The 23,875-nt window shown below is 65.1% G+C and overlaps 4 protein-coding genes across 4 annotated transcripts; all 4 read left to right on the forward strand.

The window, feature by feature from the left end:
* Positions 1-631: 631 nt before the first annotated feature.
* Positions 632-2,096, forward strand: LOC147412505 (vitamin K epoxide reductase complex subunit 1-like protein 1). Its single transcript, XM_086481321.1, has 3 exons — positions 632-780; positions 1,195-1,304; positions 1,788-2,096. The coding sequence occupies exons 1-3, from the start codon at positions 632-634 to the stop codon at positions 1,991-1,993; spliced, it is 465 nt and encodes a 154-aa protein (XP_086337447.1). The 3' UTR covers positions 1,994-2,096.
* A 1,694-nt stretch (positions 2,097-3,790) lies between these two features.
* On the forward strand, positions 3,791-9,349 carry BCKDK (branched chain keto acid dehydrogenase kinase). The gene is made up of 11 exons (XM_086481298.1): positions 3,791-3,952; positions 4,086-4,154; positions 4,728-4,838; positions 5,162-5,209; positions 5,458-5,577; positions 5,676-5,774; positions 5,891-5,964; positions 6,645-6,773; positions 7,497-7,586; positions 8,117-8,278; positions 8,379-9,349. Exons 1-11 carry the CDS (start codon positions 3,791-3,793, stop codon positions 8,521-8,523), a joined length of 1,209 nt encoding a protein of 402 aa, XP_086337424.1. The 3' UTR covers positions 8,524-9,349.
* A 1,494-nt stretch (positions 9,350-10,843) lies between these two features.
* Positions 10,844-19,118, forward strand: FUS (FUS RNA binding protein). Its single transcript, XM_086481320.1, is given in 17 exon segments — positions 10,844-10,885; positions 12,582-12,606; positions 12,742-12,896; positions 12,977-13,118; positions 13,197-13,366; positions 13,811-13,926; positions 13,928-13,983; positions 15,314-15,347; positions 16,460-16,493; positions 16,919-17,025; positions 17,549-17,678; positions 17,761-17,862; positions 17,944-18,064; positions 18,153-18,219; positions 18,221-18,284; positions 18,377-18,545; positions 18,997-19,118. Coding segments are annotated over 17 exon segments (1,545 nt in total). The 5' UTR covers positions 10,844-10,872; the 3' UTR covers positions 19,037-19,118.
* A 1,034-nt stretch (positions 19,119-20,152) lies between these two features.
* LOC147412508 (serine protease 33-like) lies at positions 20,153-23,573 on the forward strand. Its single transcript, XM_086481299.1, has 6 exons — positions 20,153-20,177; positions 20,921-20,953; positions 21,270-21,432; positions 21,915-22,207; positions 22,577-22,734; positions 23,199-23,573. The coding sequence occupies exons 1-6, from the start codon at positions 20,153-20,155 to the stop codon at positions 23,571-23,573; spliced, it is 1,047 nt and encodes a 348-aa protein (XP_086337425.1).
* Positions 23,574-23,875: the final 302 nt, after the last annotated feature.

Consider the following 23,875-nt stretch of genomic DNA (forward strand, 5'->3'; position numbering starts at 1 on the left):
TCTGGGGGGGTCAGTGAGGAGGTCCCCGTGGGTCCTGGGAGTACCTGTGGGCACTTGTGGCTGCCTGCGGGGGTTCCTGTGGGTCCATGGGGGTCCCCGTAGGCATGTGTGGGTACATGGGGGGTCCGCGGGGCACATGGGGGGGGTCCGTGGGGTCCCTGTGGGTCCGTGGGTGTCCCTAGGGGGGATCCGATGGGTCCGTGTGGGTCCCTGTGGGTCCCTGTGGGTACCTGGGGGGGGTCTCTGGGGGGTTTCCCGTGGGTCCGTGGGTCCCGTGGGGTCCGCGTGGGCCTGTGTCTGCCGCTGCCTCTGCCCACCCCCCGCTCCGCCGCCGGTTTTAACCCGGCCCCGCCCCCTCCGGACGCCCGGGTCCCCTTTTTTTTTGGGGGGGTGGGGGGTGTGGGGGGGTGGAGGAGCCCCCCCCCCCCGAGCCCCGCCCTCCCCAGGCCCACCCCCCTGGAGCTCCGCCCTGCGCGGCGGACTACATCCCCCAGCAGCTCCTGCGGCCGCTTCCGGTGAAGGGGGCGGGAGCGGGCGTTGACGGCAGCGCCCAATAGGAACGAGTGGGCGGGGCGGGGCGGGGCGTGCGCCCAATGGGAAGGAGGCGGGGGGGGGGGGGCGGGGGGAAGCGATGGCGGCGCGCGCGGCGCTGTGCGTGGCCGGCGTGGCGCTGTCGCTGTACGCGCTGCACGTGGAGCGGGCGCACGCCCGCGACCCCTCCTACCGCGCCGCCTGCGACCTGGCGCCCGCCGTTTCCTGCACGCGCGTCTTCGGCTCCCGGTAACGGCGGGAAAACAGCGGGGAACCGGGGCGGGGGGGTGGGGTGGGGTGGGGTGGGGTGTGGTGGTGGTGCGGTGCGGTGTAGGGGAGGTGCTCTGCATTGCACGGGGGTTGGCATTTGCATGGCATTTGCATGGCATTTGCATTTGCACGGCGGGCGGGGGTGGAGAGCGGCGGCGGGAACGGCGCGGGCGGGTAAACAGCGCCACGCGGCGGGGGCGGGGCTTTGCCGCGGCCAATGGGGAGCGCTGGGCGGGGAAGGGGGGGGGGGGCCCGGAGGCTTTGGGGAGGGGGCGTGGCTTAGAGGAGAAGGCGCGGGGTAGGGAGCCGCCCCGCAGCACCATAGATGGGCGCGGTGGGCGTGTCTAAGCGGCGGAGGGGGCGTGTCTAAGAGCTGCCCCGCCCCTATCGCAGGTGGGGGCGTGGCCTGGGGCTAGTGGAGGGGCTGCTCGGTCGCGACAGTGTCGCCAACGTCCCCAACGGGGCCCTCGGGGTCGTCTTCTACCTGCTGCAGGGGCTGCTGGGTAGGCACTGGGAGCACTGGGCAGGCACTGAGGGAGGGGGGGAGCGTGGGGGTGGGGGCAGTGAGGGGGGATTGGGGACGCTGGGAGCAACTGGGGACACACTGGGGACACTGGGGGTGGGACTGGGAACACTGGGAGCACACTGGGGACACACTGGGGACACTGGGTGTGGGATTGGGGACACTGGGGACACATTTGGGACACTGGGGATGGGGTGGGCCAACTGGGGACGGGGTGGGGACACTGGGAGTGCACTGGGGACTGGTTGGGGCCACTGGGAGTGCACTGGGGACAGGGTGGGGACAACTGGGGATGAGGTGGGGACATGGTGGGGGCACGTTGGGGACACTGGGGATGCACTGGGGACAGGGTGGGGCCACTGGGAATGCACTGGGGACACTGGGGATGCCTAGGGGCCCCCCTGGGGGCAGTGGGGAGGCCCTGAGGACCCTCCCCGTGACCTCCCCCCCCCCCCCCCCATAGCGGCCGTGCCGGGGCGGGGGGCGGCCGCGGTGCTGCTGGGGACGTCGGTGACGTCGGCGCTGGCCTCGCTGTGGCTGGCGGCGGTGCTGGCCTTCGGCCTCGGCGACCTCTGCCTCGTCTGCCTCACCACCTACCTGCTCAACGGCCTCCTCCTCGCCCTCAACTGGCGCCGCTGGCGACGCCTCCGCCACCCCAAAACCGCCTGAAACCCACCCGAAAACGTCGGGCTGGGGGCGGGGGGACACCCCCACGGCCAGGGGTGCCCCTCCCTCCCTCGCCCCCCCAAACATGGCAGTTTTCAGCGAGGGACCCTGGTGTCGGGGTGGTTTGTGTTATGGGCTGGGGTCCCCCCCCTTCGTGTTCCCCCAAATCCCACCCCAGAAGGGACCCAGGGACCCCCTTCCCACCCCCCTGAGAGGGGACCCAGGCCTCTGGGACCCTCTCATGAGGGACCCAAATATCTGGGGATCCCCTTCTCGCCCCCCCCCCCCCCCCCCAGCGGACTCAGGTATCTGGGACCCCCTCACAAGGGACCCGGGGACCCCCTTCCCCCACCCATAGTGGATTCAGGCCTCTGGGACCCCCTCATGAGGGACCCAGGGACTCCCTTCCCACCCCAAATAGGGGACCCAGACCTCTGGGACCCCCTTCCCACCCCCTAACAGGGGACCCAGGCCTCTGGGAGCCCCTTCCCACCCCTAAGAGGGGACCCAGGTCTCTGGGACCCCCTCATGAAGGACTCATCCACCCAGGGACCCCCTTCCCACCCCCTAACAGGGGACCCAGGCCTCTGGGAGCCCCTCACGAGGGACCTAAATATCTGGGGATCCCCTTCTCGCCCCCCCCCTCAGCGGACTTAGGTATCTGGGACCCCCTCACGAGGGACTCAGGCCCCTGTGGGGGTCCCCGCCACCCCTCCCCTGCCCCCTTATCCGTTGGGCAGGGGTCGTCCGTCCCGTCCCGTCGCCTCCCCGGACTCCATTTCCCATCGTGCCTCACAAAATGGCACCGCCCCACAAAATGGCGTCGGCACCGCTGGCATCTCCTCGCCTCGTCGTCCCGCCCTTCGCGCCGCGCAGGCGCAGCGCGCCGTCCCCCCCCCCCCCCCGCCTCTCCGCGTGGGGCGGGCTGTACCATGCTGAGGGGAGCTGAGGGGGGTGGTGGTGGGGTGGGCGGGAGCCGAGCGGACGGGGCCATTCTGAGGGGATCGCGGGGGGGGGGGGCGTCTGGGACTCCTGGGTCCACTGGCTGGTGAGTGGGGGGGGGGGGGGGGGCGGGAATGTCCCTTGGGGGGGCGACACTGAGGGGGACAAGTGGGTCCCGAACGCCTGGGTTGTCTCCGGAGGACGGGACTGAGGGGACAAGGGGGGGCTGGACAGCTGGGACCCGTGTGAGGGGAAAAGGGGGGGCCCGGACGCCTTGGGGCGAGCAGGAAGGGGGGTCCTGAGCCTCCCGAGTCCATTTTGGAGGAGAAACTGAGGGGAAAAGGGAGTCCGGGACGCCTGGGTCCCCTCTGAGGGGGGGTTGGGGGGTGTCCCGGACGTTTGGGTTCCTGTTGGGGCGGGGGGGGGGGTGTGTTTCTGGGGGTTATGTGGGTCCCTGAGGGGGGGGGGGGGGGGATGTGGGGCCCGGACCCCTAGGTCCCATCTGGGGGGGGTGTCCTGGGGGTTGTGTGGGTCCCTGAGCGGTCTGGGGTTGGGCCTGGATCCCTGGATCCCTTCTGGGGGGGGTCCTGGGGGTTGTGTGGGGCCTGGACCTCTGGGTCCGTGAGGGGGAGGTGTGGGGCTTGGACCCCTGGGTCCCTTCTAGGGGGGGTCTTGGGGGTTATGTGGGTCCCTGAGGGGTGGGGGGGGTCATGTGGGTCCTTGGGAGGGTGTGGGTGCCCCTGGAGGGGGCTTTGAGGGTCACTGTTCCCCTCCTACCCCCCCCCCCCCCCCAGTGGCCATACTCAGGGGGGGTCCCAGGTGTTGGAGCCCCCCCCCCCCCACTCGCCCCCCCAGGAGATGCTGCGGCGGGTTTTGGGGGGCCGGCGAGGGGGGGCTCTGCCCTCCCGTCCCCCCGCCCGGGCGGCCGCCGACCAACCACCGCCTGACCTGGCCCGGGAGCGCTCCAAGGCCGTCACCTCCTTCTACCACCAACCTGCCATCGACGCCGCCGCCGAGAAGGTGTGACCCCGGGGGGGGGGAGGGGGGGAGGGAGAAGGGGACCACCCCAGAGGGACCCCGACATCCTGGGGGGGAACCCCGGGCGTCTGAGTGATGCCACACCACACACCCCCCCCCCGTCCCCTCTTCGCAGCCCTCGGTGCGCTTGACCCCCACCACCATGTTGTACTCGGGGCGCTCGCAGGACGGCAGCCATATCCTGGTGAGTTGGGGGGGTGCCCCAACCCGGTTCTAGGTGCCCCAACCCAGTTCTAGGTGCCCCAACCCCAGTCTTGGGTGCCCCAACCCAGTTCTAGGTGCCCCAACCCCAGTCTTGGGTGCCCCAACCAGGTTCTGGGTGCCCCAACCCCAGTCTTGAGTGTCCCAACCAGGTTCTAAGTGTCCCAACCGCAGTCTTGAGTGTCCCAACCAGGTTCTGGGTGCCCCAACCGCAGTCTTGAGTGTCCCAACCAGGTTCTAGGTGCCCCAACCCCAGTCTTGGGTGCCCCAAGCCTGGCCATGGGTGCCCCAACCAGGTTCTAGGTTCCCCAACCAGGTCCTAGGTGCCCCAACCCCAGTCTTGGGTGCCCCTGGGGGGTTGGACCGTGGCATTTTGGGGGGGACACACACAGGCCAGCGGGTGGGTGGGTCGCAGAGAACGCAGCGGTGGGGACACACACACACTCTGGGGTGGTGGATCGCTCCAGGAGCTGGGTCGGTGTGGGGACCCCGGTGTCCTTTGAGGGGACGCAGCGGTCCGGGGGCTCCTCTTCCTCTTCCTCTTCCTCCCCCCCAGAAGAGCGCCCGGTACCTGCAGCAGGAGCTGCCGGTGCGCATCGCCCACCGCATCAAGGGCTTCCGCAGCCTCCCCTTCATCATCGGCTGCAACCCCACCATCCTGCACGTGGTGCGGCCCGGGGGGCGCCCTGGGGGCCTGGGGGGGTCACCCTGGGGGCCTGGGGTCACCCTGGTGTCTGGGGAGGGGACCCTGGGGTCCTGGGGTCACCCTGGTGTCTGGGGGGGACAACCCTGGGGTCCTGGGGAGGGGACCCTGGTGTCTGGGGAGGGTGTCCTGGGGTCACCCTGGGGTCCTGGGGGGGACAGCCCTGGGGTCCTGGGGAGGGGACCCTCGTGTCTGGGGAGGGGGTCCTGGTGTTCTGGGGTCACCCTGGTGTCCTGGGGAGGGGACCCCAGGCCCGTGGGTGCTGATGCCATGTGTCCCCCCCCCAGCACGAGCTGTACATCCGCGCCTTCCAGAAGCTCAGCGAGTTCCCGCCAGTGAGTGGCACCCCTGTCACCCGGGTCACCCCGGGTCACCCTCACCCGGGTCACCCTGACCCGTGTCACCCCGACCCGTGCCACCCCTTGTCCCCATATCACCCCCCCCCATCCCCCCCTCCCTGCCCCATCCCACCCCACCCCAGTGCCCCCCGCCCCCCCCCCCCCCCGGGCTCACAGCCGCCCCCCGGTGCCCCACATGTCCCCCCACCCCACGGGTGTCCCCACGGGTGTGTCCCCCCCCCCAGATCCAGGCGCCGGGGGACGAGTCCCGGTACTGCGCCCTCCTGCGGCAGCTGCTGGAGGACCACAAGGACGTGGTGACCCTCCTGGCCGAGGGGCTGCGCGAGTGCCGCCGCCACATCCAGGTACCCCCTCCCCTCCCCCCATCCCTTCATTTTGTGGGGGGGGGGATGTGACCCCCCACCCCCCTCTCCCCCCTCCCCGTGACCCCCCGCGCCCCCAGGACGAGCGGCTGCTGCGCCCCTTCCTGGACAAGACGCTGACGTCGCGGCTGGGGATGCGGATGTTGGCTGCCCACCACCTCGCCCTGCACGAGGACAAGGTGGGGCAGCGCCTATAGGGGGGCACCTATAGCCCCCCCTGTAGGAGCAGGAGGCACCTGTAGCCCCCCTATAGGTGCTCACCCCCGCCCCCCCCCCCCCTCTTCTCCCGCCGTAGCCCGACTTCGTGGGCATCATCTGCACCCGCCTGTCGCCCAAGAAGCTCGTGGAGAAGTGGGTCGACTTCGCCCGGTGAGGCGCCTATGGGGGCTATAGGGGGCTGCTGGAGGGGGAGGGGCCCTATGGGGCCGCGTGGTTCCCCCACCCCGAGGCTATAGGGGCTGCTGTGGGCGTTGCTGGGGGGGGGGGTCCCTATGGAGCTGTGTGGAGCCCTTATGGGGTTTTTGTGGGTTCTAAGGGGTTATATAGGGGGTTACGGGGGTTCTGTGGGGGTTCCTATGGGGCTATAGGGGCCCTATGGGGTTCCTAAGGGGTTGCAGGGGGGTTCTGTAGGAACTTGTGGGGTCTGTATAGACCTATAGGGGGCTCTTATGGGGGTCTCTGGGGGGCTACAGGGCTCCTGTGGGGCCTACAGGTGCCTATAGGGGTTGTTGTGAGGGTCTTTATGGGGCTTTAGGGGCCCTGGGGGGGGGTCTGTGTGTGGGTCTAGGGGGGTCTATATGTGGCTCTAGGGATTTTTATGGGGGTCTTTATGGGGCTATAGGGGCCCTGGGGGGGGGCTGTGGGCCCGTAGGGTTCCCAGGAGGGATTTATGGGTCGGGGGGGGTGGTCCTGGGGGTCTCCCTGAGGGCTGCGGTGGCGGAGTGCCGGGGGGTGTCAGGGGATGTCGGGGGGTGTCATGGGGGGTGCCGGGGGTGCAGTGGGGGGTGCCGGGGGGCGTCAGGGGGGCTCAGGGGGGCGGCGTCCGGCAGGCGGCTGTGCGAGCACCAGTACGGCAACGCGCCGCGGGTGCGGATCAACGGGCACGTGGCGGCGCGGTTCCCCTACATCCCGCTGCCCCTCGACTACGTCCTGCCCGAGCTGCTCAAGAACGCCATGAGGTACCGGCATGGGGGGCTATAGGGGGCTGGGGGGGGCTATAGGGGTCAGGGGAGGGGATGGGGGGCCCTGACGGGGGAGAGCCGGGGCGGGGGGAGGCAGGGGATGGGGTCGCAGAGGGGGCAGGTGGGGCCTTGCAGGGGGGGTTGGGGTCTGTAGGGTGTCTATAGAGGGTGTATGGGGTCTATAGGGGTGTGTGGAGGATGTACGGGATCTGTAGGGGGTCTGTGGAGCATGTATGGAATCTGTAGGGGGTCTATAGAGGATGTATGGGGTCTGTAGGGGGTCTGTAGAGAATGCATGGGATCTATAGGAGACCCATAGAGGGTGTATGTGGTCCATAAGGGGTCTGTAGAGCACGTATGGGATCTGTAGGGGGTCTATGGAGGATGTATGGGCCCCATAGGGGGTTTGTAGAGGATGTACGGGATCTGTAGGGGGTCTATGGAGGATGTATGGGCTCCATAGGGGGTTTGTAGAGGATGTATGGGGTCTGTAGAGGATGTATGGGGCCCATAGGGGACCTATGGAGAGGGTATGGGGTGCTGTGGTGGGTCCAGGGCTCTGAGGGGGGCAAGGTGGGGCTTTTAGGGGAGTTCAGCCCTTTCAAGCAGGTTGCTGGGCCTTATAGGGGACGTATAGGGCCTTCTGGAGGCAGCGGGGGGGCTCTAGGGGGGGCGTGGGGGGCTGCAGTGGGCTATAGGGGACCGTCCGGGGCGGCGCAGGGCGACGATGGAGTCCCACCTCGACACTCCCTACAACATCCCCGACATCGTGGTGACCATCGCCAACAACGACATCGACCTCGTCATCCGGTACCGGCGGGCAGGGGGCGGGCTCCAGGGTGTCCCCCTGTCCCCATGGGTGTCCCCAAGGGGGTCTTAGCTCATGGGGGGTCCCCGTGGTGTCCCCATGGCCTCAGGGGTGGTCCCCATGGGTGTCCCCAAGGTGGTCTTAACTCATGGGGGGTCCCTGTGGTGTCCCCATGGCCTCAGGGGTGGTCCCCTTGGTGTCCCCAAGGGTGGTGTGGGCTACTTGAGAGTCCCCCCACGGTCTCTAGGGTCTCCCCACGGGGAGGTTCTTCACGTCCCCACGGGTGGTCTTCACAGTGTCCCCGCAAGGGGGTTCTCCAGGGTGTCCCCGCACCCGTAGACGTCCCCAAGGTGTTCCTGTCTATCGGGGGGGTCTCCACGCTGTCCCTGTGGGTGGTTCTCCATGGCGTCCTCATGCCCACGCCCATCCCCAAGATGTTCCCCTCTCTACTGGGGATCCTCCACCCCCTCCATCTTCAGGGGCTCCCCTGAGGGGTTTCCCCCCCGCCTCTCCCCATCCCTTCCTCCTCCAGGATCTCCGACCGGGGCGGTGGGATCCCCCACGACCTCCTGGACAAGGTGACCGAGTACCACTTCAGCACGGCCGAGGCCAGCGCCCAGGACCCCCGCTTGGGGGGTCCCTTCCGGAACCTCCTGGACCTCAGCAACAGCGGCCAGGCTGGCCCCATGCACGGGTACATGAGGATGGAGGGCCACCAAGGAGGTTCTTCCCCGAATCTCGGGAGGGGGGGGGGGTGTGTGTTCCTCCTCAGTGACCCCCGGCTGCCCCCCCAGGTTCGGCTTCGGGTTGCCCACCTCGCGGGCCTACGCCGAGTACCTGGGGGGGTCGCTGTGCCTGCAGTCGCTCCAGGGGGTGGGCACCGACGTCTACCTGCGCCTGCGCCACATCGACGGCAAGGGGGAGAGCTTCCGGATCTAAAGGGGGGGGGCCCCGACCCCCTGGGGGTCCCCTTGACCGAGACCCACCCCCGCGTCGGACATTCGTCCTCGTGGTGGAGGTCAAGGTGGACCTGGAGAACCCCCCCGCCCCGTGTTGGACGTTCGTCATCCTGTAGGTCAAAGTGCTCTTGGAACCCCGCCCCGTGTTGGACGTTCGTCGTCGTGGAGGTCAAGGTGGACCTGGAGGACCCGCCATGTTGGATGTTCGCCATCGTGGAGGTCAAGGTGGACCTGGAAACCCCCTCCATGTTGGACATTGATTGCCATGGAGGTCAAGGTGGATCCGGAGGACCCCCCCATGTTGGACGTTCACCATCATGGAGGTCAAGGTGGACCCGGAAACTGCCCGCCATGTTGGACATTGATCATCGTGGAGGTCAAGGTGGACCTGGAGAACCTGCCATGTTGGATGTTTCCCATCATGGAGGTCAAGGTGGACTCAGAGGACCCCCCATGTTGGATGTTCCCTATTGTGGAGGGCAGGGTGCTCCCGGAAACCCCCTCCAGGTTGGACATGGACCATCATGGAGGTCAAGGTGGACCTGGAGAACCTGCCATGCTGGATGTTCACCATCATGGAGGTCAAGGTGGACCCAGAGGCCCCGCCATGTTGGACGTTCCTCACCGTGGAGGTCAGGGTGCTCCCGGACACCCGGGTCCCTTCCTTGGACATCGGGGGGCGCCCACCCCACCCACTCAGGACATCGGGGTTCCTGACCTCTCCCCTCCCCCCGCCTGGCTTCGTTAGGGCCCCCCTCGTTACCGGGGCGGGGCGCCGCCCTCATTAAAGCTGCCGCCGGTGCTGAGGGGAGCGGGTTTATTGGGGACCCGGGGCCGGGGAGGGGGGCGAGGAGGAGGAGGGGAGGGGGGAGGAAGGCTGAGAGGGTGTGTTGGTGCCCAGGAACCCCGTTCAGCCCTTTTCTTGCCCCAGATCCGTCGTCATCTTCCTCCTCCTCATCGTCCCTCCCAGGGTGTCCATCCTCTTCCTCAGGGGGTCGACCTTCCTCACCGTCCTTCTTCTCGCGGTCTTCGTCCTCCTCAAGGTCTGCGCTGCCATCCTCCTCCTCGGGGTCTCCATCCTCCTCCTCAGGGTCTCCCTCTTCCTCACCACTCTCTTCCTCCTCAGGGCCTCCACCTTCCTCCTCCTCCCGGGGGTCTCCACCAGCCCCCAGCCCCCCCCCCCCCAGCAGCGCCCACCCCACGGCCTGCAGGGGAGAGGGGGGGTGGCGGCGGCGGCCTGCGGGGGCCCTATAGGGGACGCCGGGGTGTCCCTGGCCCTATAGGGGACTCTGGAGGGTCCTTGGCCCTATAGGAGATGTTGGAGCCTCCCCAGCCCCATAGGGGGCACTAGAGAGTCCCTTGCCCTATAGGGGAGGGAGGGGGCTCCCCAGCTCTATAGGGGATGGCGGGGGCTCCATGGCCCTATAGGGGACACTGGAGAGTCCCTGGCCCTATAGGAGGTGCCAGAGGCCCCCCATATGCCAGTTCCCAGCCCTATAGGGGATCCCCCCCCCCCTGCTCCGTAGGAGCCTCTTGCTGCCGCTTGGCGCCTATACTGCCCCACTGACCCCACACACACCCCACAGGGGGGCAGGCCAGACCCTATAGAGCCCCCCCAGGCCATGCCAACCCTATAGCTGCCCACCCCCACTGCCTCCTACGTGCTCCCAGCCCCTATATGGCTCCTATACGGCCCTTACAGGGGGCCCAGGGTATTTTTACCACTGAGCTTATGGGCCCCATAGGTGGCTGCCCCCCCCGAGGGGATGCGGTCCCCTATAGGGCCGTGGGGTCCCTTGTACATGCCGTATGGATTTGGGTAGGGTAGGTGCTCCCTATACGTGCCTATAGGGTCCCTATGGTGGAGCAGGGGCCAGTGGGTGCCCCTATGGGGTGCCTATAGGGTCCTTGTGGTGGCTCAGGGGCCGGTGGGTGCCCCTATGGGGTTTCTATAGGGCCCCTGTGACGGAGCAGAGGTGGCGGGGGCCGCTATAGGCTCCCCACGGCGGGCCTATAGGGCCCCTATAGGTTCCCCACGAGGCAGCGCAGCCCGCCGAGCTGCCCGCAGGCCCCGCCCTCGCTCCGCCCACCCCCAGCCCCTCCGTTCGGCTCCGCCCACTCCGCGGATCGTACCACCGGGGAGCGAGAGAGAGACGCGAGGGGGGGGTGGGGAAGAGTCCAACACACGCACACACTCACACGCACACACACCCCCCCCCCCCCCCGGCGGTGGTACGCGCCGGCGGAGGCTATAAATGGCGGGCGGGCGGCCGGGGGCGCAGTGCGGGCGCCACGTGGAGGGGAAGCGGCGGAGCGGGGCGGCACCGCCATGGCCTCCAACGGTACCGGGGGCGGTGGGGCCCTACAGCACGGGCGGGGGGGGGAAGGGGACACCACACACACACACACGACTGCAGCCCCCCCCCCCCCCCCCCGCCAAGTCCCGGGGAGAACGGGGGGGGGGGGCGGTCTTGGATACCCTCCTATAACCCCCAGCAACCCGGGGGGGCCCCCCGCAGCACCGGGGAAGGGAGATGGGGGATCTTGGGCCCCCCCCCCCTCAGTGATCCAGGATTGGGGGGGGGGCGCTAGAGCCCGACAGCACCGGGGAGGAGATTGGGGGGAAGCGGGGAGGGGGGGGTGTCGTAGCGGCCTCGGGGCGGCTGCGACCGCGGTGCGTTTTCATTGTGTTCTTTTCTTAATGTACTTCTTAAAATGAGTGTTTTTCCCCTTTATTTCCGTGTTTTAGCAGTTATAGAGCTGCTTAATTTTCATTATTATGGAAATTAGGGGCGGCGGGGGGGGCCCGTGATTTGTTCCCCATTTCCGCGCCGCCCCAGGCTGTATTTTTTTTTTTAAATGAAATTTCCCCCCATTCTTTTTTTTTTTTTTTTTTAGATTTTGCGAGGTTTATTGCGCCAGGAGTTTGGGTTTTTGAGCTTAAATCTACCCGGGCTTTTGTTTCGAGTTTTTTTTTTTTTTTTATGAAAAGCGGTCGCGGATGAAGCGGGGGGGGGAGGGGGGGCGGACAAAGCATCCGGATTCGCCGCGTCCGCGAATTTTGGTATTTCATAAAATAGACATCTCCGAATTAAGGGAAACGGCGGGGTTTTTTAGGAGGGGTCCGGGGCTGGTTTTGGGGGTCGCGGATGCCCCCCCCGCGGTGTAACGGGGTCCGTTACCGCGCACGCCGCCCCCCCACACCCCCGGGGCCGCCATTTTGTGCGCCGAGGGAGGGGCGCGGCTTTTCCAGCTGCGCCACCGCGGCCATTTTGTGCGCCGGGGATTGGCGCGCGGCGCATGCGCGCTGGCGCTGCCGCAGTCCCACATCCGGGTCTTTGCCTTTCTTAAGGCATTATTATCCCCCCCCTCGCCTTCATGGGCTTAAAATACCCCTTGGGGACGAGAAAAAAACGCTCCCTCTGGGCCTAAAAACGGTTGTTTGGGGTAAAACCGTCTCGGTTTGTGTCCCTCAGGGGCAGCTGCTCTGCTGCAAGGCGGGAGGAGGCGAAAAGCAGCCATCTTGTGGCGGGGAGCTTGGGGGGGGGGGCGCTGGACTCCGTTTTTGTTGTGATATCTGAGGGAAAATTACGTGTTTGTGGTCGCTTCTACGTTTCTACGGTCGCGTTTGAGCGTTTTGGGGGGGGGGTATTTGCTGTTAAAGCAGGCGCTTCAGGTTTTTTGAGCGGGATGAATACCCCGCGCTCCTTCATCTTGTGCCTGAATTGGGTTATTTTGTATTTCAACGTTGAATAACTAATAATATTCAGCGCATAACGACGCGTAGAGGTAAATAAGTTTGTTTTCACGTTGCACGGTCAATTTTGAGCATTTTTGGGGGGATATTTGCTGTTAAAGCAGGCACTTCGTTTTTTTTAGCGGGATAACTACCCCGCGCTGCTCCATATTGTGCCTGAATTGGGTTATTTTGTCTTTCAACATTAAATGATTGAAAGTTAACTGTGTAAGGGCACGTAGAGAGAAATATATTTGCATTTATGATGCTAACGGTGTTTGGGGGGGGATTTGTTCCCACAGACTACAGCCAGACGGCGACACAGAGGTACGCCCCCCCCTTTTCCTCCCTGTATTCAACCTTTAACACCTCGACGCTTAGAAAACAAAGCTTTTCGCAGGGATTTCACGCACGTATTTTCTTTTTGTTGTTGTTTTTCCTTTTTTTTTCCCCCTCCCGCAGCTACGGGGCATACCCCACCCCGCCGGGGCAGGGCTACTCGCAGCAGGGCAGCCAGCCCTACGGCCAGCAAAGCTACAGCGGCTACAGCCAGTCCACCGACACCTCCGCCTACGGCCAGAACAGCTACAGCTCCTCCTACGGCCAGACCCAGAGCAGTAAGACCGCCCCCACACCCCCCTGTAGGCGCTGGGTTGGGGGTTGTTTTGGGTGTTTTTCACCCCGTTTTGCCCTCCAGGCTACAGCACTCAGTCGACCCCCCAAGCGTACGGCGGCACCAGCGGCTACGGCAGCGGGCAGAGCTCTCAGACCTCCTACGGGCAGCCGTCCTCCTACCCCAGTTACTCCCAGCCACCGGCGGCCAGCTCCTCCACCGGCAGGTAGGCAGCAGAGCAGCCCCCCCCTGCCGTGACGCTGTCATTTGGGGCAAAAAAGCTAACTTTTTGTTGTTTGGGAAGCTATGGGAGCAGCTCACAGAGCTCCAGCTACGGCCAACCCCCCAGCGGCGGCTACAACCAGCAGTCGAGCTACAGCGGGCAGCAGCAGAGCTACAGCCAGCAGTCCTCCTACAACCCGCCCCAGAGCTACAGCCAGCAGAGCCAGTACAACAGCGGCGGCGGCGGAGGATGTGAGTGGCGCCGGTTTGGGTCAAAACACGCTGGGTTTTGGTATATGGGGGGGGGGTTAACCATGATTTCTGTAGCTGCGGGCTGGGTTTTTCTATTTTTTGGGGGCTTTAACAGCATTTTTTGTAGCCAACAGCTCCGGGTTGGGTTCTTGCGCATTTTTGCAGGGGTTAACCACGTTTTTTGTAGCCAACAGCTCCAGGCTGGGTTTTTGCGTATTTTGGGGGGGGGTTAACCCCGTTTTTTTTGTAGCCAACAGCTATGGGCTGGGTTTTTGGGTTTTTTTGGGGGGTTTTTAGCCTCGTTTATTGTAGCCAACAGCTCCGGGCTGGGATTTTGCGTATTTTTTTTGGGTTTTTAACCGTGGGTTTTTGTAGTCAGCAGCTACAGGCTGGGGGTTTTGGATATTTTGGGGGGTTTTAAGCCTGTTTTTTTGTAGCCAACAGCTACGGGCAGGAACAGTCGTCCATGAGCGGCGGCGGGGGGCGGCGGTTACCAGGAGCAGAGCGGCTACGGCGGCGGGCAGCAGGAGCGGAGCCGCGGCCGGGGCGGCTACGGCCGGGGGGGGCTACGACCGCGGCGGCCGCGGGAGCCGGGGCGGTCGCGGAGGCAACCTCGGGTAGGTGTCGGGCGACGGCGATTTGGGGGGGGCGGGGGGGGGGTTTGTGGCTGGGGGGGTGGGGGCCACAGAAAAACCCCCCGAAAGCGGGGAGGGGAGGGGGGGGGGGCGAGCAACTGCTGCTTGAGTGGGGTTTTAACCAAAATCGGCGCAAGCGCCCCTAAAAAAAATATATATAAAAAAGGAGAAAGGGATATGACGGGGGCGCTTGGAGGCGCCTCAAGTGGTAAGACCCTCCTGGAACGGGGGGAAAAAGGTGGTTTTTTGAGAGAAAAAAGACAAAAAAGCCCTCAGCAAACCTGGTTGCCAAGGTCACTTGTAGCCTCCGGTGCCGGCTCTGGTCACGGTGGGGGCGTGTGCCCCAGGTTTTAAAAACAAACAAAAAAAGAGGAAAATGGTTTATTTTGAGGTCACTGCAGAAAACAAAAATGTTCATTTTGGGGGAAAAAACCGCCGGTTTTGGATATTGGGAGACGTTTTGCCACTGATTGATGGGTGCTAACGTGGAGCGGAGTGTCTTTGCGGTGTCCCGGTGCACGAAGGGAGGAGGAGATACCCCCCCAAAACACAATAATGGTGGTTTTAAAGAGGAAAAAAAAGCGAACAACAATGAATATGAGGTTTTGGGTTTGTGCGCGTGTCGCCCCCATCCGCTTTTGGGCTGAAACAGCTGCTTTTTGGGCGGCGCGAGGTGAGTATGGGCCGGGGGCGAGCCGCGGTTGCTTGTTTGTCTTGCCGCTGCTGTTGTGCCTGTTAACAAACTCTGCGTTTTGTGTGCTGCAGGTGTGAAAGGCAGCGAAACTTCGCAATTCTCCGCTCTTTTTTTGGGTTAAAAAAAGGCAGAAAGGGTGAAAAAATGCACAAAAACAAACAACAAACGTCCCAAAACGATCCCTACAGGAACAAGAGGGGGGGAAAAGTGACGACGAGCGATGGGGAGGGGGAGATGCTCCGCTTGGGGGGGCTCAGCTGACAACAGGGGGGTGCCCCCCCCCCCCTTTTTGGGAAAGAAAAGGAAAAAAAAAAAAAGGCAAAATCGGGGTTTTTAATGATTTTTTTTTGGATCCCCCCCCCGGCGGGGCCGAGAGCGCCCGGCTGCTGCGTCCGAGATGAAACGTCGCCGGCGGATGGAGACCCCCAGCCCCCCCCCCCCCCCCCCCAGTGCCGTCCCCCCCCGTGTGTCCCCCCCCCAAAATCTACAGCAAAGGGGGGGGGACCTCAGGAAGGAGGAAAACTGCTCAAAAGTGCTGGTTTTGCCCCGAAACTTGCCCTTCTTTTTAGGCAGGGGATAAATAAAAAAACCTCATTATCTTCTAATTTATCTCCTCAGCGGTGGTGAGCGTGGTGGCTTCAATAAATTCGGTGTGGTAAGTCCCAAGAGTTCGGCATTTGAACCCAAAAAAAAAGATAATAATAATCATAAAAGTGTCTGTTTTTAACCCCTTCTTTTCCGCAACAGCCTGGTCGGGGGCGTTTTGGGGTGAGAAAGCCCCCAAAAAGCTGCGAGGCGACGTCAGTGGGCTGCGTCTTGGGTGTTAAAACAAAAAAAATTACGTTTTTTTCGGGGGCAAATGAAAAAAAAAAAAACAAACCAACACGCACATGGCGACTGCAGGCGGAAAAAAGGCCGGAATGGGGAAACTGCAACTCTTGGCAAAGTGGTGTTTTCTGGTTTTTTCTTTTTGGTTTGTTTTTTTGAGGGGAGGGGGGCGGGGAGCGGGTGAAAATGGTGGTTTTTTGCAAAACGGTTGCATGTGGTTTGAAACGTAATGAAAAACCCGAGGTTTGGTGCAAAAGGTTTGGTTCTGGGGGAAAAAAGCAAAAAAAAAATGCCATTTTGGGGCTTGGTGTAAAAGTGCCGGTGACCTGAGGTTGGTGACTGAAAAAAAATGCATTAAAATGGTGAAATGGCCGTTTTTTGCCCCCCAAATGGGGAGCGGTGTGGTGAGGTGAGCGCTGCAGTGTACCGACCAAAACCGGAGTGTCTTGGTTTTACTCAATCTTGAGAGTTCTCACACCGTTTTGGAGAGGGGTTTGCCGAACCGGGGCATTGCTGGTGGTATTTTGAGGAGGAAAAAGCAAAAAAAAATGAAAAAATGTGTGTTTTGAGACAAAAAATACCCAAAACTGCCACAGCGGGGGCGATGAGCAGAGATGGACCGGCCTCGGTGCCTCTGTTTTGAGGTGAAAACCCTGGAATTGGCAAGTGGTGGCAGCCTCTGGGGGGGGCCCCCCTGTTTGGGGGGCGAGAGTGATTAAAAATGTGTTTCAAGGTGCCAAAACAGTGGGTTTTCACCCCAAAAAGGGGCGGGGGCTGAAACGGGTGGGGAAAAGGCGTTTTTTTCCCCCGGTTTTTCCCTATTCTGGTGGGTTTTGGGGTGGGGGGCGGGGAGGGGAGGGGATGGGGTGTGTTTCCCCGCCCCCTCCCCATGGGCTAATTAACGCTTTGCCTTTTAATTTTTGCATGTGCCGAAAGGGACCCCGGGACCAAGGGCCGCGGCATGATCCTGGTAAGGGGGGGGGGGGTGGTGTGTGTTAATTGGGGGGGGTTAATGAGGGTGGGGAGCATTAATTGGGGGGGCTAATGGGGAGGGTTATTAATTGGGGGGCTGATACAGGGGAAGAGTGTTAATTTGGGGGCCTGATGAGGGTTAACTTGGGTTAGTGTGAGGGGGGAGGATGGGGGGTCTAGTGAGGAAGGGGGTTAATTGGGGGAGGGGGCTGATGAAGGGGATTAATTTGGGCTAATGAGGGGAGGAGGGTTAATTGGCGGGGAGAGGTTAAGGAAGGTGTTCAGGGCAGGGAGTTTATGATGGGGAAGGGGCTAACGGTGGGGGGGTGGGTAACAAGGCTACCAAGGGGCTCACGAGGAGGGGGCTAATGAGGGCTAACGAAGGCGGCGCTAACGAGCCGTGTGTCCCCCCTCCCCCCGCAGGCGAGCAGGATAACTCGGACAACAACACCATCTTCGTGCAGGGGCTGGGCGAGAACGTCACCATCGAGTCGGTGGCCGACTACTTCAAGCAGATCGGCATCATTAAGGTCAGGCGTGTCCCTGGCGTGTCCCTGGCGTGTCCCTGGCGTGTCCCTGGCGTGTCCCTGCGTGTCCCTGGCGTGTCCCTGGCGTGTCCCTGGCGTGTCCCTGGCGTGTCCCTGGCGTGTCCCTGGCGTGTCCCTGGCGTGTCCCTGGCGTGTCCCTGGCGTGTCCCTGGCGTGTCCCTGGCGTGTCCCTGGCGTGTCCCTGGCGTGTCCCGGTGCGGGTGGCGGCGCATCCTCGGCGTATGGCTGCTGGTCCTTGGCACATTCCTCCCGTTTCACCCCAAAACAAGTGCCCCTCGTTGCCCGCTGGGCCTCCGGCGTGTCCTCCCTGTGTCCTCCCCATGTCCGTGGCATGTCCTTGGCATATGGTAGCATGTCCTTGGCGTGTTGCCGCCCGTCCTTCGCCTGTTCCTCCCATTTCACCCCAAAACGAGCCCCCCTTGTTGCCCACCGGCCCTTCAGCGTGTCCTCCCTGTGCCCTTTGCGTGTCCTTAGCGTGTCCTTAGCGTGTTGTCCCCCCGTGCAGACCAACAAGAAGACAGGGCAGCCCATGATCAACCTCTACACGGACCGGGAGACGGGCAAGCTGAAGGGGGAGGCCACAGTCTCCTTCGATGACCCCCCCTCCGCCAAAGCCGCCATCGACTGGTTCGACGGTAGGACCCCCCCCAATCCCCCCCGCTCCCCTCACCCCCCACCCTGGTGCGGTTTTTTGGGGCTTAAACTTCCCATTTTCAGGCAAAGAGTTCTCCGGCAACCCCATCAAGGTGTCCTTCGCCACACGCCGCGCCGATTTCAACCGCGGTGGCGGCGGCGGGCGAGGCGGCCGCGGACGGGGAGGTGAGTCCAGCACAAGGCGCCTACCCCCTCACCCCACCCCAAAATCCCCCTTTTTCAACCCAAAACCACCACCCCCCACAGGCCCCATGGGACGCGGCGGCTTCGGCGGCGGCAACAGCGGCTCCGGCGGCGGCAACCGGGGCGGCTTCCCCAGCGGCGGCGGGGGCCAGCAGCGGGCCGGCGACTGGAAGTGCCCCAACCCGTGAGTGTCAGCGGGGGTGAGCTGCTCCGGGGAGGGGGGCGATGACGTCGTCGTGACGTCACTGCGACGTCTCTTTTTCGCCCCGCAGCGCCTGCGAGAACATGAACTTCTCGTGGCGCAACGAGTGCAACCAGTGCAAGGCCCCCAAACCGGACGGGGCCCGGCGCGCCCCACATGGGTAAATACCCGGGGGGCGGCGGCCGCGGCGGGAACCACATGGGTAAATACCGGGGGTCCTGGGGGGGTGGGGGTGGGGTGGGGGGTCACTCCCGCTCGGTGACCTCACTTGGGATGGATTTCTACCCCCCACAGGCGGCGGAGGAGGCGGCGGGTTCGGCGAGGAGCGGCGTGGCGGGCGCGGAGGCTTCGACCGCGGTGGCGGCGGCGGCTACAGGGGTGGCCGGGGCGGAGAGCGAGGAGGTTTCCGAGGAGGGAGAGGAGGCGACCGGGGTGGCTTCGGGCCGGGGAAGATGGACTCCAGGTAAGATGGTGGATGGAGAGAGCTGTCCTATCCTCTTTGGGCATCTGTTTACCCTGAAACCTACTGACAACTCCGTATACCCTTTCTAACAGCTCTGGAATTTTTGGGAAGTGGGGGGGTGTTAGTAGGTTCCAGAGTTAACGCTGCACTCTGCCCTGTGGAGGTGCTGGAGGACTGTTCTGTTGTGTTCTGTGGGGCTGAGGGGGAGCTGATCACTCTGGGGCCTACTGATGCTGCATGGGGAGGGATGTTAAGGCAGTGGTAGATCTGCCAATGACCACTTGGTGGTGCTGGTGCTGCCATCGTTAGGACTCGGAGTGAACGCTGCTGCTCGCTGCAGGGTAATGGGGCAGGGCGTTAACTCTGGGACCTATTGATCATTGGTGATGGTCGAACATTGAGCTCTACCTATTGCTGTTAACTCTGATGCCTCTCCTCTTTCTCTCTGCAGGGGCGACCACCGGCAGGACCGCCGCGAGAGGCCCTACTGAGCCCCCCACCTCTCTGCACCCCCCTTCTCCCCCCCTCCATCCCCCCACGTGTTTTTTATTTGGTGCCCAGCCCCCTGGGGCCGGCCGGCCCCGCCCCCCCGCGGGTTCTCCCCGCTTTTAACCCCCCCACCCCCCCAATTAAAAAGTCTGGGGGGACGAGATGTCTCTGCCTCGTGGTTGGCGGTGGGAGGCGGGTGGGAGGGAGCGTGGTGGCTGCTCTTTGCCCTCATTAGGCTCCAGAGTGAAGGCGCCTCTAATGAGGCACTTCCGGCCATGGGGCTCGTTAAGGTGCTGCTTAGGCCTTGACGTGGCGCAGGGAGGGGGGGTCCGGCCCCTTCCGGTGACTTATAGGAACGGGGAAGGGGCGGGGGGGGGGGGCGGGGAACCTATAGGGCTGTGTATGGGGATGGGGCCGGAGGGGACACTTTACGTATAGAAAAGGGGCGGGTTGGCACTATGGACAGCCACACCCCCCCCCTCAGCCTGGTGGTGGCCCTATGGCCCCGCCCCCAGCCTGGTGGAGACCCTATGCGGGGGGGGGAGGGGAGTGTCTATAGGAGCGTGGAGAGCCCCTATAGGGGCAGGGAGGGGGGCGTGGCCAAGCGGAGGGGGCGGGGTTGGGGTAGGGGCGTGTCCGGACAGGTGCGGGGGGCGTGGCCTGCGGGGGGCGTCGTCGGCAGGTGGCGGCCGGGGCGGGCAGAGCGACCGCAGCGCCATGGGGCGGTGGGGGCCGGGGCCGGGGCTGGGGCTGGGGCTGCTGCTGGGGCTGGGGCTGGGGCTGGGACTGCTGCCGAACGGTGAGTGGGGGTCGAGGGGACCTTGTGGGGGGGGAGACGGGGCTGAGGGGACGGGGGGCGGGAGAGGGAGGCGGGAAAAGGGACCCTGAGGGGGCACGGGTCCTCTGAGCGATCGTGAGGGGACGCGGCGGGGTCAGGGAGGCGGGAAAAGGGACCCTGAGGGGACACGGGTCCTCTGAGCGATCGTGAGGGGACGCGGGGGGTCGAGGGGGGGACAGGAGGGGTGAGGGGACACGGCGAGGGGGGTGAACAGGGAGGCGGGAAAAGGGACCATGAGGGGACACAGGTCTGAGAGGACAGGGGCGTGTTGGGGGGGGACATGGGGGCAGGCGGGAAAAGGGACTGTGAGGAGACACAGGTCTGAGGGGATAGGGGCGTGTTGGGGGGACATGGCGGCGGGGGGGCGGACAGGGAGGCGGGAAAAGGGACCATGAGGGGACACGGGATGTGGGGGAACATGGCAATGGGGGGGGGACGGGGAGGCGGGAAAAGGGACTGTGAGGGGACAGGGATCGTTTTGGGGGTGTGAGGGGGGGTGTGAGGGGACGTGGGGTGACAAGGGTGTGAAAGGGACGCGGTGGATTGTGAGGGGACACGGGGGATCGGGGGGGGACACGGGCTCTTTAGGGGACAGGGAGGTGTAGGGGAAATGGGGGGGGTCGTGAGGGGACACGGATCCCTTGGGGGGACGTGAGGGACATGGAGGACCATGAGGGGGACAGGGAGGTGGTGAGGGGACAGGGGGGACCATGAGGGGACACGGACACGCGAGGGGACGTTGGGGTCTAAGTAGACACGGAGGGGGGGCGTGTGTCTAGGGACACGGAGGGGTGACACGGGGGGGGGGATGTCACACCCCCTGTCCCCGCGGGACACATTCCTCGGGGCAGGTTTTTCCGGCTTGGCCATCGCCCCGGGAGGGGGGGGCGGGTGGCACCCCGGATGCTTCTGTCCCCTCCCGGATGCCTGGGGTGTCCCTGTCCCTGTGTCTTGTCCCCCCCCTCCTTGTCCCTCCCTGCCTCGCCGGGGGTGTCCCCACCGTGGCTTTCACGTCGTGGCTTTGACGTCATCACCTTCTGCTCCGCAGGGCGCTGGGGGACGGTGGCAGAGAATGAGACAGGTGAGGGGTGCGGGGGGGGACACACGACGGCACGCGACAATTTGGGGCGCGCTGCCGCCTCGGGGTGGGCGATGGGACCCCTGGCGTGCAGAAGGGGGGGTTTCCATGGTTTTGGGGGGGGGGGAGGGTTGTCCCATGGAGGTGTGGAGGGGGGCACAGGGGGGTCCTGTGGTGTGGGGAGATGGGGGAGGGGGTCGTTGGTTTTGAGGGGGGGTGTCCTAGATGTTGGGGTCCTGCGTTGTGGGGAGGGGGTGGGGGGTACCAGGGCTCCCAGAGGAGGGTCCCTGATGCTCCCCCCCCCGCCAACCCCCCCCAGTGCCATGCGGGACCCCCGTGCGCAGCCGGGTGGTGGGGGGCACGGGGGCGCGGGCAGGGCAGTGGCCCTGGCAGGTCAGCATCGCCTTCCGGGGGCGGCACGTCTGCGGGGGGTCCCTCATCGCCCCCGCCTGGGTCATCACCGCCGCCCACTGCTTCCCGCTGTGAGTACCCCCAAAAACCCCTTGGGACCCCCAGAACACCCCACCTGCGCCCCCAACCCCTAACCATCCCCTCCCGACCCCTCGGGACCCCCAAATACATGCCCTGGTAGCTCCCAGCACCCCAAATCCCCTCCACAGACCCAAAAAATCCCCCCTAGACACCCCCCCCAGCACGCAAAATCCACACACACAGTGTCTCCAAATCCTCCCAAACACCTCCCTGTCCTCCCAAAACGCACCCCCCCCCCCCAGTATCCAAACACCCTGAGCCCCTCATCACCTGCCCTGTACCCCTCCCATAACCCCCTGGGACCCCCCCAACCTCTCTTGGGACCCCAATAACCCCCCCCCAAACCACCTCCCATGGCTGCCCCGGGGTGGGGACACACACGACACCCCCCACTCCCTCTTCTTTTGGGGACTCTGGTGTTTGGGGCGGGGGGTGTCCCCAGTGTCTGAGCCCCACCCCACCCCCCCCCCAGGGAGAACCCCATCTCTGAGTACCGGGTGACGCTGGGGGCCCTGCAGCTCCTGTCCCCCCCTGCCGACGCCCAGGTGAGGCGGGTGGCCGCCGTCATCCGCCACCCTGCCTACCGCGACGGTGACGTCATCGAGGGGCACGGTGACATCGCCGGGGACCTGGCGCTGGCCCGCTTGGACCCCCCCGCCACCCCCACCCGCCTGGTGCGCCCCATCTGCCTGCCGGGCCCCACCGTCCGCTTCCCCCCCGGCACCAACTGCACCGTCACTGGCTGGGGGGACATCCGCACCGCCGGTCAGTGTCACCCGGGGGGCTTGGGGACAGCGGGGTTGGTGTCACCGGGAGCACCCAGGGGGTCAGGCATGCCGTTGTCACTGGGGTTGGTGTCACCAGGAGTGCCCAGGGAGTTGGGGACGCCATTGTCACTGGGTTTGGTGTCACTGGGAGCGCCCAGGGGGTCGGGGACACCGGTGTCACCGGGTTTGGTGTCATCTGGAGCACCCAAGGGGTCGGGCACGCCATTGTCACCGAGGTTGGTGTCACTGGGAGCGCCCAGGGGGGTTGGGGACGCCGTTGTCACCGGGTTTGGCGTCACCGGGAGCACCACAGGGATCAGGGGACGCCCATCCCGGTGTCTGGTGACCCCACCGTGTCCCCCCCCAGGCCCCCTGCCGCCCCCCAAGACGCTGCAGCAGCTGGAGGTGCCACTCCTCGGCCACCGGCACTGCCGCTGCCTCTACGCGGGGACAGGGGAGCTGGGGACCCCCGCCAGGGACACCCTCTGCGCCGGCTTCCCCCAGGGACAGCGTGACGCCTGCCAGGTGGGTGACACCGTGCCCCCTGTCCCCCCGCTGTCCCTCCCTGTCCCCCCAGCGTCCCACTTCGCCCCTGCCCAGGTCCTGTTCTGTGTCCCGTCCCCCCCCGCCATGTTCCTCCACGTCCCCGGTGGCCCCCGGGGTCCCTCTGTGTCCCCTCCCTGTCCCACAACACCCCCCCCCGCTATCCCTCTGCCACCACATCGCCCACGTCTGTGTCCCCCAATGTCCCTCCTCATCCTCCCTCATGTCCCCCCTTGTCTCTCTTCATCCTAATGTCCCTCTGTGTCCTTCTTCATCATCCCTCATGTCCCTCAGTCCCCCAATGTCCCTCTTCATCCTCCCAGTGTTCCTCCTCATCCTCCCTCACGTTCCTGTGCCCCCCAATGTCCCTCTTCGTTCTCCCCGTGTCCCCCAACGTCCCTCTTCATCCTCCCTCACGTCCCTTGACGTCTCCCGTGTCCCCGCAGGGTGACTCCGGGGGTCCCCTCTCCTGCCGGGTGGGGGACACCTGGCTGCTGGCGGGGGTGGTGAGCTGGGGGGAGGCCTGCGGGCTGCCCGCCCGCCCCGGCGTCTACACCCGCGCCGCCGCCCACGCCGCCTGGATCGCCGCCGCCGTCCCCGAGGCCCCCCTGCGCCACCCCCTCCTCACGCCCCCCCCCGACGACGACTACGATGATGAGGGACCCTGCGAGGACGGGGACCCCCTCCCCGAGGCCTGGCCCCGGCCCCTGCCCCCCGAAGGAGGCGGCAGTGCCGGCGGTGGCGCCCCCCCGGCCGCTCACCCCGGCCACCTCCTGCTGCTGCTGCTGGGGGGGCTCCTGCTGCCCCTTGGCCTCCGCTGAGCACCCCCCCCCCCGAGGGGCAGGGGGCACCCCAAAGGACTCGTGGGGGTCCCCCGAGTGGGTCAACGGCGCCCCCAAACCGGCACCCGTGGCGGATCGTGGCACCTGCGGTGGCTGCGGGCACCCAGAGTTGACTCGTGGGACCCCAACCTGGCACCCAAGATGGCCGCTGGCACCCCGAAGGGGCTCGTGGGACCCCAACCTGGCACCTGGCATGGATCGTGGCACCCAACTTGGCACCCAAAAAATGACTCGTGAGACCCCAAGTTGGCACCCAAGATGGCTGACGGGACCCCAGCTTG

The sequence above is a fragment of the Leptosomus discolor genome, unplaced genomic scaffold, assembly GCF_034619465.1.
Source record: "Leptosomus discolor isolate bLepDis1 unplaced genomic scaffold, bLepDis1.hap2 HAP2_SCAFFOLD_124, whole genome shotgun sequence".
Taxonomy (NCBI): domain Eukaryota; kingdom Metazoa; phylum Chordata; class Aves; order Leptosomiformes; family Leptosomidae; genus Leptosomus; species Leptosomus discolor.

Excerpts from the sequence above, each read along its gene's own strand:
- LOC147412505 (XM_086481321.1), top strand. The coding sequence starts at position 632 with ATGGCGGCGCGCGCGGCGCTGTGCGTGGCCGGCGTGGCGCTGTCGCTG. Across the intron at positions 781-1,194 it reads ACGCGCGTCTTCGGCTCCCG|GTGGGGGCGTGGCCTGGGGC; the intron begins GTAACGGCGGGA and ends CCCCTATCGCAG. Across the intron at positions 1,305-1,787 it reads CCTGCTGCAGGGGCTGCTGG|CGGCCGTGCCGGGGCGGGGG; the intron begins GTAGGCACTGGG and ends CCCCCCCCATAG.
- BCKDK (XM_086481298.1), top strand. The coding sequence starts at position 3,791 with ATGCTGCGGCGGGTTTTGGGGGGCCGGCGAGGGGGGGCTCTGCCCTCC. Across the intron at positions 6,774-7,496 it reads CTGCTCAAGAACGCCATGAG|GGCGACGATGGAGTCCCACC; the intron begins GTACCGGCATGG and ends GGGGCGGCGCAG. Across the intron at positions 8,279-8,378 it reads CAGGCTGGCCCCATGCACGG|GTTCGGCTTCGGGTTGCCCA; the intron begins GTACATGAGGAT and ends CTGCCCCCCCAG.
- LOC147412508 (XM_086481299.1), top strand. The coding sequence starts at position 20,153 with ATGGGGGCAGGCGGGAAAAGGGACT. Across the intron at positions 20,178-20,920 it reads GGCAGGCGGGAAAAGGGACT|GGCGCTGGGGGACGGTGGCA; the intron begins GTGAGGAGACAC and ends TCTGCTCCGCAG. Across the intron at positions 21,433-21,914 it reads GCCGCCCACTGCTTCCCGCT|GGAGAACCCCATCTCTGAGT; the intron begins GTGAGTACCCCC and ends CCCCCCCCCCAG.